This window comes from Pseudonaja textilis, unplaced genomic scaffold (assembly GCF_049901715.1).
Source record: "Pseudonaja textilis isolate UNSWEBS1 unplaced genomic scaffold, rPseTex1.2 PTEXSCF56, whole genome shotgun sequence".
NCBI classification, from domain to species: Eukaryota; Metazoa; Chordata; class Lepidosauria; order Squamata; family Elapidae; genus Pseudonaja; species Pseudonaja textilis.
The window spans coordinates 39,427-56,112 of record NW_028262949.1 but is presented as its reverse complement, the minus strand read 5'-3'; the positions used below and the strand labels follow the sequence as shown (position 1 = coordinate 56,112).

The 16,686-nt window shown below is 44.6% G+C and overlaps 1 protein-coding gene and 1 long non-coding RNA gene across 2 annotated transcripts; both read right to left on the bottom strand.

The window, feature by feature from the left end:
• Window positions 1-3,470: 3,470 nt before the first annotated feature.
• On the bottom strand, window positions 3,471-10,796 carry LOC148123612 (uncharacterized). Its single transcript, XR_015740634.1, has 4 exons — window positions 10,689-10,796; window positions 10,165-10,427; window positions 7,933-8,062; window positions 3,471-5,907 (listed from the first exon to the last, which is right to left on the bottom strand). It is a non-coding gene; the product is annotated as an uncharacterized LOC148123612 (long non-coding RNA).
• A 3,118-nt stretch (window positions 10,797-13,914) lies between these two features.
• Window positions 13,915-16,383, bottom strand: LOC148123611 (uncharacterized). The gene is made up of 3 exons (XM_087919211.1): window positions 16,318-16,383; window positions 14,724-15,114; window positions 13,915-14,483 (listed from the first exon to the last, which is right to left on the bottom strand). The coding sequence occupies exons 1-3, from the start codon at window positions 16,381-16,383 to the stop codon at window positions 13,915-13,917; spliced, it is 1,026 nt and encodes a 341-aa protein (XP_087775337.1).
• Window positions 16,384-16,686: the final 303 nt, after the last annotated feature.

Here is a 16,686-nt window from a genome sequence, read left to right as displayed (position 1 = left end):
GATTGTCTTCCTCCGCCCCATGGCTGAGTCACGAGGTGGGGGAATAGAATAGAATAAGAATAGAATATAGAATAGGAGAGAAGCTCAATAAACCTCACAAACATTTTATGTTATGAAAGATCCAGATTCTCCGTTCCTGCCAGAGAACTTGAATCTTTGAGTGGGAGGATCGTGGGAGGAAGGAGATTTTATTCACGGGGAGAGAAATCAACCCTGGGACTCCGTCCTAAGAATCCAGCCTCTGAGGTGAACTTCCTTCTCCTGGAGGGGAAATATTTTGCCCAAAGAAGAAAAAATCCATTTCCACAGATATTTGTAAGAGGATCTGAGCGGAATTTCTTCCTGGCAAAAGATTTCAATATTATTTAAGAAGGGAGGAAGGATGGATGGATGAAGAGTATATTAAACCAAGGAATAAATTTATAATTTATAAAATAACCTGGAATTTTAATAGAAATTTTGTGGACTTCAGTAATCCCATTTCCCCCACTAAAGGATTACTGCCTTTTAACCATTACAGTCTGGAAATCTCTTTCCCCCAATAATCCAAAAAAGCAGAGATTCTGTTCCTTGTGTTCATCTTTCACTACATCCATAGAAAACATTTTTTTCTAGTCTTTGGGGGAGATTCGGGTTCCGGTGAGTTGAGCAAAGGCGGGTTAAACAGATCCTGAATCCCGGATTCTGTGTGAAAAGCTTTGGGGGTCCAGAGGAGGCCTGGATCCTTTCCAGGGATGGGGGGCTGGAGGGCTCAAACTCCCCCCTGGCCCAGCACCAGCCTCAGCAGGCCAGAGCCGGGTCCCCCCTGCAGCTGAAGGAGGCGGCAGAGTCCACATCTGCCCCCCAGTTGTGTATCTGGACACAACCGGTCGGTCGCACAAAGTCAGCCGAGATCCAGGCAGCCTCTGTGGGGTGTCCAGCTCTCGCCTGACCCAGGCAGAACCTCCGGGCTCCTTTCATGCTTCCCTTCCCCCAAATATTGTGATTTTCTCTGAGTTCTCTCTGCCACTCCCATCCCTTCACACACACACACACACACACACACACACACACACACACAGAGAGAGAGAGAGAGAGAGAGAGCAGCACTTCTTCCTCCAACCCCCATCAGCCAAAGAGGCGCTTGGGTTCCGCTTCCCCAGCCTGAAGTTTTGGGCTCCTCCGAAGCGGAACTGAGGAACTGGCCAGGATCCAGCAGGCAACAAACCTGGATTCTTCACCAGGGCAGCTCAGGGACTGTCCTCCTCTGCCCCATGGCTGAGTCTCCAGGTGGGGCAGCCCCTTGTTCCTCTGACCCACTGGAAGTGGCTGAAGGGGCCCTTTACGACTCCCGAGGAGACCTTGGATTGCCCAGAAAACAAACTGATGGAGGGTTGGACAAATGTCACTCAAAAGACCCAAATTCTCCCTCTTCAGAACTGGTTTTTCATAGTAGTTTGTAGTAGTTTGTTAAAGCCCTTTGTAACTTCCTCACTGAGGTCAGCAGAAAGTGCAGCTCCGAAGCCTTTGCTCATTGCGGGGCATGAACATTATGAGGTTAAGAAAATCTTGGGACTCTGGATTTTCAGAGGGAAGTTACAATATCTAATTTATTGGAAAGGCTATCCTATTTCACAAGCAACTTGGGTAAATAGCTGGATAGTGTAGACTGGTGGAAAAATTCCATGAGAAAAATCCACACGCATCCACACGCCGAATCCTGCGGTGGGAGAGGAAGTTAAATCGCTGTATTGTATTATTGTGTTTAACCTACTTTCAATCTTTGTGTATTCTATGTCATTGCAGGGGTTTCTTTTCAAATGAGGGGGGGGGCAGCCTGTCAAGCCCAAAATTGACATAGCCATAGCCATTTTATTTAGCCCTATCCTGTTATGCCTCACCTGTAACCACAGGTGAGCAATCACAATTCTGAAGTTCCAAAAATATAAGCAACCAGAAACAACCCCCAACCAAGATAACTGCTGAAGTTTTTCCAGTCCTCAGCAGTAATTCCGTTATCTGTTTGGCAAACCTCAAGTGCCTATAAATCACAATGCCTGAGAGAATCTTCACAAGACTTTCACTCTAACAAGACACTTTGCTTCTGGAAAATTTCTCAAGCCAATCAGTTTCCTTTTATCCCCTAAAGGGGGCGTGTTAGTCTCATTAATCACTGGCTTGATGCTTCTTTCCCAATTGAGGTTGATATCTCAATCTCCGTCTATTTCTCATGTCAAGCCAGGATACCTCAAACCGCTCCTCCTCCGCACTTGAAACCTCTCACACATTTTCCTGATTATTTGTTTCCGGCTGCTGTATAATCAGAGAGGGAGATTCGGGGGAGGTCACCTCCAATAAATCAGGTTCGTCTCTCATAGCTAAGTCCACTTCCGCATCCTGGCTCCCCTCAGAATCACTCAGCAATGCAGGGTCAAATTTCACTGCCAGATCCTCTTTGCTCGAGCTCACATCTGTCAACAGAACAGATTCCAATCCCGGAATCACAACACTATCCCATATTCCTTTTTTTTCTTTCTCTTTGCTGGGGGAGGTGGGGGGTCAGGCTTGCCACATTCCTAAGGTGGGAGGCGTGGAGATAGTGAAGATTGTTTAGGCTAAGTGATTTTCCTTCTTGTGGGAAAAGAAACTGACCCAGCTGAGGCCTTGAGGTGGAAATTGATGACACCAGGCAATCTCATTTCATTCTTCAACACAGTGACTAAATTAGTAGATCAGCAAAATACTGTGGACATAACATATTTAGATTTCAGCAAGGCATTCCATAAAGTAGACCACAACGTACTTCTGAGTAAGCTAGAAAAACGTGGAATAGATAGCACCACCACTAGATGGACTCGCAACTGACTGGCAAACCGTACTCAACAAGTAGTCCTTAATGGGTCTTAATGGAGGGAAGTAAGCAGTGGGGTGCCACAAGGTTCCGTCTTAGGCCCAGTACTCTTCAATATCTTCATTAACAACTTAGATGAGGGAATCGAAGGGGAACTTATCAAATTTGCAGATGATTTTTTTTCTTTTCTCTCTGCTTTGGGTAAGGCAGGGCTGGAAAGTAATTTTTTTATAAAGGTTACATACAAACATGTAGTCATTGCTGGAGAAATACAAAGGAGCTTTAGATAGCTAGGCTGAGCTTGGCAATTTGCCTGGAACATTATCTTTAAAGGTGGTTCAGTTCCCAGGTTGGCAGTTTGCCTAGAACAATTTTCTTTGAAGATGGCTCAGTTTCCAATTTCAACAAGGGGAATCAAAATTCAAATTAGATGCATTCTGTATATGCTCTTAATCCATATTTTGATTAAAGCAGAGAATTGACACTAAAATTTGACCCCAATCAGGAGGGTTTACAACAAGAACGTGAAGAATGCATAACTATTACCAGCCCAACAAGTAAAATCACAAAAGGTATACAATGGACTTTGCAAATAACTTTTTCTTCTAATTTTTGATAAATACAGTAAAGGTGTAAATGGTAGAGATGTGTAAATCTAAGTTTTAATTTTATTTTCAGAATAATTTATCTCTTCAATGTCCTTTGCCTGTCTAAACTGTATTGTTTACGTAAAGATCCTTGGCTTGCTTGCTTAATGACTTCTTCCTTTCCTGTCCTTACAAGGATCGTCATGATGATACTTGCTATTTTAACTTTCAACACTTTTTCTCAACAGCTTTTGATTTAATCTCTCTCATTATGTGTGTTAACTTCTTTTAATCTTCCAGGTATTTATATTGCACCCAGGATTGTCCCTAATCTTATGGCCTTATTTTTAACTTTGCAACAGCTACTACAAGACCGAAGATGTTTAACCTGCTTTGTTTTCATATTCCACTTGATCAAACAAACAGATTGTTTCCTCATCAACTTTGACAAATGGATGTTACCCACTAGGCAAGCCCTCTTTTTTACAACATGATATTCTGCTTTTTTGCAATTTTGTACAGCCTGGAATAACAAGTTCATCAATGCTCATCGGTCATTTAAGGCCTGTCTCCACAAATAAATAAAAAAGGAGGGAAAGGGTCTCTGAAAAAAGTTTAACTACTCTGAACTGCACAGCTTTGGAAGACACTTCTTTTCACTTTGCTCATGTTTGGCTATGGCAAGGATGTGTTTTTACATGTGTTCAAGAAACTTTTAATTATATTCCTGCTAATTTTAGTGAAGCACAATGCTGCTTCAGCTGGCTGATTTCTGTTTTACTTTCTAAACAACAAATTCATCACTTGAATTGGTCTCAATGTGGGGTCACGCTAGATTGCACCTGTTACTCTGAAACAATCTTACTTAATAAAGCAGAATATGTAGTGCTTTGTCTATAGTGGGTGTGCCAGCAATTGCTGATCGCACTCACCTTAATATTAACTTTGTTGCATGTAATTTAGCAAAAACAATGTTACTTCTTCATCTATCTCAACAATCAGCCATGAGATGCAAGGTTATTCTACAAAATCTATATTGTTTTAATTTGTTTGATGGGTCATGAACCATCCAGCACCAGCTTAATATTTTACACAATTTGGCCTCAGATTTGAAAATGGATAATTTAGGATCTTGGTGGGAAAGCTTTTGGGCTTGATTGCCCAGAGGCTTAATGGGAAAATTTTTACACTATGTAGTCATTATTTGTACTTTAATTAGTGGGTGCTGCTTTGTTCAATGTTTCTCTTTTCTTTGCAACATATGTATCACAGCTTTTCACCCTAAAACCTCTCCTATATTGCCTCAGGGTCAAGTATATGCCCTGTATGAACAACTGCAAGTGTGCTCTTCTACTGATTATTATAAGTCCCTTACCAACCTCTCTTATGAATATTCATTGTCTAAACAAAATAAAAAAGAGTGAAATGTAGCAGCTCCGATCCTATAGAAGGTGCTAGATGCTAGCAGCAAACTGCAGTGTCTAACACAGGGGCCTCTTTGCATGATCTCCTTCTCTATCTTGGGTTGGAAAATCCCGGACTTTCCAGACTTATAGATGCTCTCATTTTATTAACATCACCACTAATATTAAGGATTGGTTGGGAGGTTGTACCAATGTGGTTGGGGGGTTTCACCCATGTGGAATCTATTCTCCAATCCAAATGCTGTATCTATGCCACTCTTCCTTGCTTATAAAAATGGTATAAAAGAATAATCACTGCCCAGGCAGTCAGATATCTTGGCACCCTGCACAATGATTGGTCTTTGAAACCCATCAAAAACTCTCTCCACATTCCATGCATTTATATGGCTTCTCCCATGTGGATCATCTTATGCGAAATAAGCAAAGATCTTTCTCTCCTGTGTGGATATTTTTGTGGCTTCTAAGACCACTGCTCCAAGCAAAAGTCTTTCCACATTCCATGCATTTATACAGCTTCTCTCCTGTGTGGAGCTTTTTGTGGTTTCTAAGTTCACTCCTCTGAGTAAACGTCTTTCCACACTCCATGCATTTATATGGCTTCTCCCCTGTGTGGATCCTTTCATGGAAAGTAAGTTCCGTGATTCTTCTAAAACATTTTCCACATTCCAAACATTTATAAGGCTTCTCTTTTGTGTCAATCATTTTTTTAGATGTAAGGAAGTTATTCCCAAGAGAAAGAATTAATCTCCCATTGGAACTTTGTCCATTTTGTTTTCTTATAGCATCTTCTCTTTTGTTTTGGGTTAAATAGTGTTCATTTACTTGTACTTTACTTTTGAATAGGTTCAAACATTTTCCAGTATATTTTTCCTTATTTTCCCTTCTTGGGCAAGAAAGTCTTGCATCAGAGCATCACTGGAAGATGAGCTTTCCTGATTCCAATTCTTTGACTGGTTTCTCTAGTGGCTTTCAAATTCCATTCGAATTCCAAACTTCTCCGTTCCATCTTTAGCATTGATCACTTAGAACAGTTCACAGGAATCTTGATTTTCCTGCCCATTATTACCTTCAAAGCAAAAGGGAAATGAAAATGATAACAAGGTTAGAGAAAAAGATCAAAGTGTAGAAAGTCAAGTGAATTTCCTTCTGAATTTCTCTGAAATTCCTTTGGGCTGTATGTTTGCATGCCCACAGTGGTGTGATATAGACATGATGGTTTCTATATTCATGAGTCATGAAAGCTTTGAAAATATCTAGAAAACATCTCTTTCTTTACAATTATCTGTATGTATGCAAATCTCACTCACAATCAATTTTCAGTTAAGGAATAGAATAGCTTGATTCCTTACTCTTTGTGGCAGCCCCTGAGATAATGGAAAACTGCTATCATGTCTCCCCAGTCCTTCTTTTCATTAAACTAGACATACCCAATTCCAGCAACCATTCCTTATAGGTTTTAGTCTCTAGTCCCTTAATCATCTTTGTTGATCTTCTCTTTCTAGAGTGTCAACATCTGTTTTACAATCGTGGCAACCAAAACTGGATGCAGTATTCCAAGTGTGGCATTACTAAGGCATTATCAAAAGGTATTAACGCTTCACGTGATGTTGATTCTATCCCTCTTTTTATGCAACGTAGAAATGTGTTGATTTTTTTGGCAGCTGCTGCACATGGCTGGCTCAAATTTAAATGGTTGTCCATTAGGACTCCAAGATCCCTCTTACAGTTACTACTGTTGAGCAAGGTACCACATATAATGTACCTGTGCATTTTGGGGGGCATAAATGTAGAACCTTATTTTTTTACCACTGAATTTCATAATAATCAGGGGAAACATCCTGGGAGGAATTAGGAGAAAACTTAACATTTATTGGGCCACTGCAGTATTTTAGGCATGTGTTTTTTCAAGACCTGATCCAGGGAAAAAGTCTTTGAAAACAAAGAGGCCTTTCCTCTCTTTTGCCCTGGATCTGCTGTAGGCCTTGTTTAGCAGTGAACAGAGGCCTAAAGCACTGAAGTACGAGATCACGTGAGATCAATAGTGCTAGATTTCCCACTACTGATCACGTGTATCTCTCACTACTCTTCTTTCTGAAAATGCACTGAAGTAGGTCAGGGAACTGACGGCTCACTACATTGTTGCAAGGTACCGTATTTTTCAGACTATAAGACACACCTAGCTTTAGAGAAGCAAAACAAGAAAATAAAAGTTTTTGGCCTCCGCGTATCTCATTTTTGCCCTCCCCGGCATCCAGAAGCACTCTCCATGCCAAAAACAGGCCCATATCTGGCTTCTCAAACTCTTTGCGTGTCCCGTTCTCAGCCTCCCTGATGCCGGGAAGAGAAAAAATGGGACACACTGAGGCCTCTGGAGACCAAAAGTGGACCTGTTTTTGCCCTGTAGTGTACTTCTGGACACCAAGGCGGGCAATAACGGGATGCACTGAGGGTTTGGGAGGCCAAAAACAGGCTCGTATTCCCTCTATAAAATGAACAGACCCTTCCACCCACTTTCTTGGAGGAGAAAATGCACTTTATAGTAAAAGTATAGTATAGAAAAATATGGTAAGTCACTGCGAGATGGGCTGGGGGAATAGGTAGAGCGAATATTGTGGCACCTCTACTGTCATTCAGAAGTATGAATGACAACTGTGGTGCTGCACCACTCATAATTTCGGGACTGGGTCTCAATACTTGGGGAAGAAATGGTTGTAACTTGGAATGGTTGCTAAGTGAACTGTCGTAACTTGAGGATTACCTGTCCCCTAGGATGCTCTGAGTCATATTGCATGAGGCTTTTGTTCTTGAACTGGATTGGGAGAATGCTCTTCCATGGGCTGAGAGTGAAAGTTCTGTTCTCACACAATTTGGGGAGATTTCAGAGGACAAATGACAACACACTCCTCTCACAGGACCTCCAGAGAACACATAAAAGAAAACCTCCTTCTTTTCAGCCTCCACAGATAAGTTCAAATAGAAATAGAAAAATACAGATAAGAAATGGCACAGAAAGCATCTAAGCAAAGAGACATTTTAACAAAAAAACCTAATTATAATCTCTCTTCTTGACTGGGGACTAGAAAACTCTTACCCAGAGAGACCACGTACCTATGGTTTTCAAGCATGACTTCCGAATGCAGCGCTTTCTGGTCAGGATCCAGCTGAGACCATTCCTCCTCAAAGAAATACACAGCCACCTCCTCGAAGGACACCAGACCCTCCTGGACATGGAAAAAAGAAGAGAACAGGAGGATTCGCAAGATCTGTTCATCTTCATCATTGATTTAGACAAGAGGGGGGAAGGGGAACTCATCAAATTTTAGACAAGACCAAGTTGACAGGAATGCCAACACACCAGAAGATAAGCTCGAGATATAGAAGGATGGAAAGGGAGATTGCGCCCATCTAATAAAACAAAATCAACAGTGAGAAATGTTCTACATTTAGGAAAGAAAAACCAAATGCAATGGCACTAGAATAGGTGATACCTGGCTGAGTAGACCTAGTAGACAACCACTTAAACCTGAGTCAGCACTATGCTACAGTTGCCCCCAAAAAAAAAAAAAACCCAACAGAATCATAAGGCTGCATTAAGAGGGAATAGCATCAAGATGACATGAAGTGTTAGTAACACTTTATAATGCCTTAGTAAGACCACACTTGGAATATTGCCTCATTTTGGTTGTCAGATGTAAAAAAGATCTTGAGACTCTGGAAAGTGTGCATAGAAGAGCAATAAAAGTTATTAGTGGACTGGAGGGTAAAGCGTATAAAGAAGCGAGTTTGCTGGAATTGGGTATCTCTAGTATCATGAAAATAAGGACTAGGGGAGACGTGATAGCAGTGTTCCAAGAAGCAACGGATGGAAACTCTTCAAGGAGAGAACCAACCTACAAGTAAAGAGAAATTTCCAGACATTGAGAACAATTAATCAGTGGAATGACTTGCCTCCAAAAATTGTGGTTGCTCCAACACTGGAGTGTTTATGAAGAAACTGGACAGCCATTTATCTGAAATGTTACAGGGCTTTCTGTCTGAGCATGGGGCTGGACTAGAAGACCTCCAAGATCCCTAATGTTATTCTGTTACATTGTTCCCAAATTCCCAAAGCAGGGATATGCACTGTTAAATGGCTACGTGTCAAACAAGTCCTAATTTTAGGTGAGAAAATGGCAAATCTGAAAATTGCTTTCACTGAAGAAATATTTGGGAAGTTTTATCAAGTTCATTGATTCTGCAAAACAATCAATGCCATTCAGTAAAAGTAATCCCACTTCTGGATCAACTGATCTATTGCTCTGTCTCTCATTGATTGATCTAGTAGTTCTGAACCATTGGCTGAAAGGAAAAAAGAAGAGAGAAAATTCACTGGGAAAGTCATTTCTCAGCCTTTGCCAAACAGGAATGTTTGATCTCTTAACTGCAGAGCAAATCAGAGGATTGGAAACAGTGGTGGTATTTAAATAAAAGTTGCCACCGGTTTGGTGGGCATGGCTTGGTGGCCGCACTTTGCGTGCATGCACACACTTTGCATGCATGCACATGCCAAAAATGCACTTTGCGCCCAGGTGCAGGCGTTCTAACTTCCCTCCTGCAAGCCTGCACGATGGTGATAGCTGCAGCTGCCGTGCAGGACTATTCTGTGCTGCGCCAAAAGCAGCTGCGCTTTGAATTCTGGCCATAAAAATGAGTATGGGGCCGGGTGGCTGGGTGGGAGCCAACCACAGAGCAGTGAAGAAAAACGGTTTGGTCTCCACTGCTCATTGTCGCTACTGGTTCTCCAGAATCGGGCAGAACTGGTCGAATACCACCATTGATTGGAAATTATTTTGTAGCGAAAAGTATCATAATTACATATTCTCAACCACGGCCACCCTTTGGATTTTAATAGTCTGCTTTGCTTTCTAATACAATTTATTTATTTTTGAACTACGGGTTATATATAAGGCTTTTTAGAAATGGTAATGGGCAATGTGAGTTTTTCTTTTTCATTAGCCTTGCACAATTCTGAGTCAAAGAATTACCACCACCCCAAAAAGGGTCTCTAGCAGTTCCTACCACTGTGATACATTTATTCCCTATTTCTTGAAGAACCTTTAAAAATTGGTTCTTGTAAATTGAAAGTTGGAGGAGAACTTAGCAGAACAAGATAACCAGAGGAAGCAATGCTGGCTGACAGCAACTTGAACCTGCTATTCTGCTCTGCATGTTGTGGAAGAACCACAAAATAATCCAGGCAAAGCGGGGCGGGGAAGCCCTCTGTACACACCCGCATCACTTCCTGAAGGGAGAATACAAATCTAATATGTTTTCCCTTTCTTACTTGATTTGAAGGTTCAACTGCTGTTTGATCTCCGCCATATAAAACCAGAAAGCTTCATTCTTTGTATCTCTGAAAGGAATAAATCATTTCCAAATGAATAATTAACAAAATAGGAAGGGTATTCTATAGGAGAGAAGACAGAGCAAAGGGAAGACGGATGGGGAATCAGAGGATCTTCCCAGGGGATCCCCCTGAAAAATAGCTCCGAGGGGATTTGGTGGGTCCTTCTTTCCCTCAGGATCTCTGATCTCCACAGTACAGCCCTTCAAATAGGAGGAAGAAAGAAGCAGAAATAATGTACACCTCACACGACACAAAGTAGATTCTTGTATTCAGAACACAACCTCAAAGCCTCCAATATCCATCAGTGTGGCTGAGTGAGAAAACAATGGAGGCGATGTCCTACAAGAATTGGAGAACCGCCACATATTATGAACGTGGGAGAAGTTTGGGAAGGAGGGTGAAGCATTCAAACACTCTCTCTAGTTATTCCCGCCATTAACGAGCTCCCTAAAGTCTCCCACCTGCTGCTGGAGTTGCTCCTTCTGCTCCTCCGCCTGGCTCAGGAGGAAGCCTTCCGCCAGGGCCACCGCCTGGGAGCTGGTCTCTGCTCCACACTCCCGCACCCAGCCTCCATCTCTGGGGCAGGAGAGCCAGGAGCCGCTCCAGAACCACTGAGGTCCAGCATCTGGGCTTTGCTGTGCTTTCCTGGGCTCAGCCATCACCTGCACAAGTCATGGAGTCAGCTGCAAAGTCCTTGGGGACCCTCAGCCTCCTGGTATCTGATGGAGGTCCAGGGCGAACTTCTGAAGGAGGATGGTTCCCTCCTGCAGGACCTTCTGCCTGTTTCTGGTCCAGCTCTCCCACAGCTCCCAGGCTGAAGAGTGGTGAGGCCTTTTCTGCTCCCCTGCTTGTCAAAAGGTGTGTGTGTCTCCATCCTTCCTCTCTGGCAGAGCAGCTCCAAAGGGCTCCAGGGGCTCTCGAGGGCTTCATCCTTTCGGTACAATTTCTGGGGTTGCAGGATGGATCCCTGTCAGTTCTCCCGCTCTTCCTTCCTTCCTCCATGTTAGGAATGCCAAGTCACCTAACAGTTGGGTTGGAAAAATATAAACCAGGATAGACATTTTAATACTGTCTCTTTAAGGAATGCTAAAATTGTAATTGGGCGTGGTTCGCTTAAATGGCTATAAGATGGAGCCAGAAACCTGGGTTGTTCCTGTCCTGTTGCTGAGAATGTTGCTGCTCCTTATTGACTGTTACTGATCATCGTTATTTGGGGGTTTTGATGTAGAATCTGTTGCTGAACTGTTTTTAATACTGGACTGATATTTGGATTGATATCTTGTTTGTATCTGCTATGGTTTGTATATATAACCACTGGTCAATTTTAAATCCCTGTTCCTGTAAAGATCCTGTCGAGTTCTTAATTTTCCTAAAGGGTCTAATAAATCTTTATATTTAGTCATTTTTGTTATATGCAAATTGTTGGGACGAACCATTGCCTCCATTGGCTGACCAAATCAGAATTTTAAATAATGTTTTTGCATATTTTTTTCCAATTAGTTAATAGTGAATCTCTAATAGATGTACAACTGAAAATACGACTGTTTTTAGTTTTCCCCACATCCCATAGAAATGCGTGCCATCCTCTCTGAAGGTCGTGCCGCTTCCAAGACTAAAAGTTCTTTTATTCAGTAAATTGACCCAGTCTTTTAAGCTATACATAAGTTGGCTGCCCAATAATATATTCCCAGATTGGAAGGCGTAGCCCACCTCTACTTTTTGCATCTTGTAAGGCCTTAATACTGATTATAGCTTTTTTTCCCTTGCCAAATAAATTTAAGAATTATTTATATTTATATCTTCAAAAAATTTTTATTAATTTTATTGGAGGATTGTCTGGAATAAGTAAGGAGTTTTGGTAAGATGTTCATTTTGATCATTGGCAATCCTGCCCAGTAGAAAGCTGCAACTTATTCCAAGATTCTTAGATCTTTCTTAATTTGCTATAACAGTTTATCATAATTATTCTGCTTTGAGTTGATTTACTATGTGGGTGTTAACCATATGCCTAAATATTTGACCTTTTTTGTTGCCTGTTATCCCCATGGTTTTTCTAATTCTTTCCTCTGGTTCTCTGTTAGATTTTTAGTCAGGAATTTAGTCTTGTTTCTGTTAATCTTTAATCCTGCTACTGAGCCATATTGTTCTAGTTTTAAATTAGGACCTGTCCTTTTTCCATGGGTTCCTCTAGGAAAAAAACCATATCGTCTGCAAGCGCCTATGGTTTATATTCCTCTTATATTCCACTCTGGTCATCATTTGGGGCATAGATTGCTACAAGTAAAAAATGTGATGTAAGTTTATCCAAACTTGTATAACCAGAATTCTTCCTTGGGATCCAACCAGATTAATTCTGCCTTTACAACATGTTTCTAATTTTTAACCCTCTTTGTATTTAATTCCTACATAACAATAATATTCCACCCCTAATTTCTAATGGAAATAACATTTTATCTATGAGCCAAATGTCTTTCCACATTCCAGTACATTTATATGGCTTCTTTCATGTGTGGATCATTGTATGGGAAGCAAGTGTATATCTACGATCAAAGGAATTTCCATAGTCCGTACATTTTTAAATGGTTTCTCTCACGTGGATCTTTTTATACCTTTAAGATCTCACTGCCACGCGTAAACGTCTTTTCACACTCATGCATTTATATGGTTTCTCTCTGAGTGGAGCTTTGTGGCTTCCTAAGGCCACTACCCTATGAACAAGAAGGTCTTTCCACATCCATGCATTTAAATGGTTCCTCTCCTGTGTGGAGCTTTTATGGTCTGTAAGTCCACTGCCATGGGGCAAATGTCTTTCCACATTCCAAGCATTTAAATGGCTTCTCCCCTGTGTGGATCCTCTTATATGGAAATAAGATAAAGCTCTTAGAGCAAGGTCTTTCCACACTCCATGCATTTAAACGGCTACTCCCCTAGGTGGATCATCTTATGGGAAATAAGATAAGCTCTTCGGAGCAAGGTCTTTCCACACTCCATGCATTTATATGGTTTCTTCCCTGTGGATCATTTTGTGGATTCTAAGGCTCCTGCTCAAAGCAAAAGGTCTTTCCACACTCCAAGCATTTTAAATGGCTTCTCCCCGGTGTGGATCCTCTTATGGGAAATAGATTACCTCTTTGAGCAAAGGTCTTTCCCACACTCCATGCATTTATAGTGGTTTCTCTCCTAGGTGGATCCTTTCATGGGAAATAGGCAGTCTCTTCGAGCAGCAGGTTTTCCACACTCCATGCATTGAAATGGTTTCTCCCTGTGTGGATCATGTTATGGGAAGTAAGTGGCAGTGCTATGAGCAAGGTCTTTCCACACTCCATGCATTTATGTGGCTTCTCCCCTGTGTGGAGCTTTCTGTGGCTTCTAAGTCCACTGCGACGAGAAAATCTCTTTCCACACTCCATGCATTTATATGGTTCCTCTCCTGTGTGGAGCTTTTTTTTATATTCTAAGTCCCACGCCATGGGTAAATGTCCTTTCCTCATTCAAGTATTTAAGTGACTCCCGCTGTGTGGATAATCTATGGGAAATAAGATAAGCTCTTCGTAGCAGGTCTTTCACCTCAGCGACCCCGAAACGTTTCTCCTCTGAGTGGGTCATCTTAGGAGGAGCTTAAGATTACCCCTTGAGCATGGGTTTTCCACACCCATGCATTTTAAACGGCTTCTCCCACTGTGTGGATCATCTTATGGGAAATAAGATAAGCTCTTGACCGCCTGGGAGCTGCTCTCTGCTCCACACTCCCGCACCCAGGCCCTCCATCTCTGGGGGCAGGAGAGCCAGGAGCCGCTCCAGAACCACCAGGTCCAGCATCTGGGCTTTGCTGTGCTTTCCTGGGCTCAGCCATCGCCTGCACAAGTCATGGAGTCGGCTGCAAAGTCCTCGGGGACCCTCAGCCTCCCGGTATCGGATGGAGGTCCAGGGCTGAACTTCTGAAGGGAGGAGGGTTCCCTCCTGCAGGACCTTCTGCCTGGTTCTGGTCCAGCTCTCCCTACAGCTCCCAGGCTGAAGTACCATGGGGCCTTTTCCGCTCCCGTCCTTGGCCAAAGGGGTTGTCTCCATCCTTCCTCTCTCCGGCAGAGCAGCTCCAAAGGGCTCCAGGGACTCTGGGGGTCTCCAGGGGCCTCTTCCTTCATGGGAGCATTTCTGGAGCTGCAGGACAGATCCCTGCCGGTCCTTCCGCTTCCTTCCTTTCCCCGCAGAGGAAATCCTGCCTTGCAAAGGCTGCCGAGGGCTCCGAGGTTCCGGATCTGGGAGGGAGAGAAAAACGGAGACCCAGGATCAGAAAGGGGGATTCAGCCCCTGGACCCCTTCCCCCCTGCCCGTAGCCCCAAGCAGCTCCTCCCAGGTAGGGCCACGCCCGTCCCAGTAGGGCTGGGAAGGAAGCAGCTGCAGAGGCTCCCCCTCTCTCCCCTCCGGAAATAGGACGGGGTCCTCAGAGAGGCCGGTGCGAATCCTGCCTTCTCCTCCTGGCCTGCTTTCTTCCTTACCTGCTGGGCCTCCGCCAGGCACCCCTCCCCTCCCCCACTTCGCATGGAGGGTGGCTGGGGAGCATGGGATGCAGGAAGAGCCCCCCTCACCCGTGGCACCTCTGGATTCCCCCCGCCCCCCGACTCTCCCCAAGTCTCTCCGACTCCTGCTGCACCCCAGGGTTTGAGGAGAGCGAGTGCGGCATCCTAGAGAGGCAAAGCTGAGTGGCGTGGAAAGGCCGCCGTGACGTTCGCCCTCCAGTGGCCCAATGGGGAAGCGCCTGGAGTTCCCTTCCCTTGGCGGAGGGCGCCCCCTGGTGGATCTGGGGTAAAAGGCCCGGAAGGTAGAAAGGGCGGGAAAGAAGAGCGCATGGGAGGGGGAAGGAGGGAGGGAGGGAGGGGGGTGGAGAGACTATATATACACTTAAATATATCAGGAGATTTCAATATATTTCGTTTCCAATCCTAACCTGTAAGCCGCCCAGACTCCCCTTGTAGGGGAGATATAGAACAGAAGAAGGGAAGGGAGGTTGGAGGTCATCTGGTCCATCCCCCTCAGGCAGGAATCCTTCAGACCGTTTCAGATCAGATGGGCCTCATAAAAAAGTAGCAGACATCAAGACAAATATCTTATGCTTCCGTCTCTCTCTCTTCCTTTTGGGGGGCGATATGGGGACAGGCAACAATGGGGACATCCATACGGATCCTTCTGGGGTCACACAGCCCCTCTTACCCCTCAACCCCCATTTTCTCTGGTTATCCCCAATTTCTCGCCCCCCCCCCTAATCTTCAGCCCTTATAGGATTTGGGGTAGAATCGGGGCTTTCTCCCCCCCAAAAAACAACCCCACAAAGACTACCTCAAAGGGTCTCCTCCCCGTTCACAAGAGGGGTAGATCTGGGGGAGCAATTGAGGGCAACTCAGGACTCCCCTCAATCAGTTCCCCCCTGTGGCTCCCCCTCTCAGGTGCTGATGGGGCACGGGGGATTATGGGGAGGGGGAGTCCTGGTCTCCTCCCCAAATTTAGCCTCCCCCCCCCAGAAGGGATCGATCCTCAAATCCTGGCTGACCTTCACAGCCTCAGGGGGGAAAACGGAAGTTTCTGAAGCTGCAAAAATTCTATTTTTCTTCTACTTTTGGTGGCGTTTGTGGATTCAGTTCTGAACAATCCTGTTTCCCTCTTTCGCTTTCCACCTCCTTCCTCTTTCCAGGCAACCGACTTTGGGGGCTCCGGATCCGGGTTTAATGCGGGGCCCGGAAGGTCCCACTCCCACCCAGTCACCGGTGGGGGAGGACGATTGCATCTCATCTCAGTTCAGCACCCTTCCCAAGGCCCCCTCCCCTCCACGGTCACAAAGAAGGGAAATACAAGGAAGGGAAGACAGCTATCCGTCTTCTCGGCGAAATGAGGGGAGGGAGCGGAGACCACGGGGAGATGGAGTCTTGAGGCTCCTGCCCCTCTTGCCCTCGACCCCTTTCCCCATTATGGGGGTCTCTCAGCCCCCTTTTTCCCCCAGGAGCCTTGACGGCCCCTCCCAGCCCCTCTCCTCCCCGCCCAGCCCCCTCCTTACTGGGGGTCTGGATTGTGGGGTGTGGGGGAAAGTTTTCCTCTAACTTCGGAATTGGGAGTGTCCAGAAAGACCAGGCGGACCAATGAGAATCCTCCCTTCTGCAGCGTCATCGGTCTCCGGGCAGAGTCTCCACCCGATGGAGGAGTTCGTTTCGAGCACAGAGAGAAGCAGAGAAAGGGGGAGGGGGATATTTCCCATGCAAGCCCTGGAGGGGAATGAGGGCTTCCTTTTCCCCTCCCCCACCCAATCCTGGGTCAACACATACACATGTGGGAGTGCCCCTCCCCCAATCATGTGGGGTCACTGCCCTCCCAGCAAAAGGGTTGCTGGAGGGCCGGTTTCGCCCCCGGCACTGTGGGGCTTTCTGACCCACCGCAAATGGATGGTCGATTTTTGGTTCAAGAAGGGCTGTT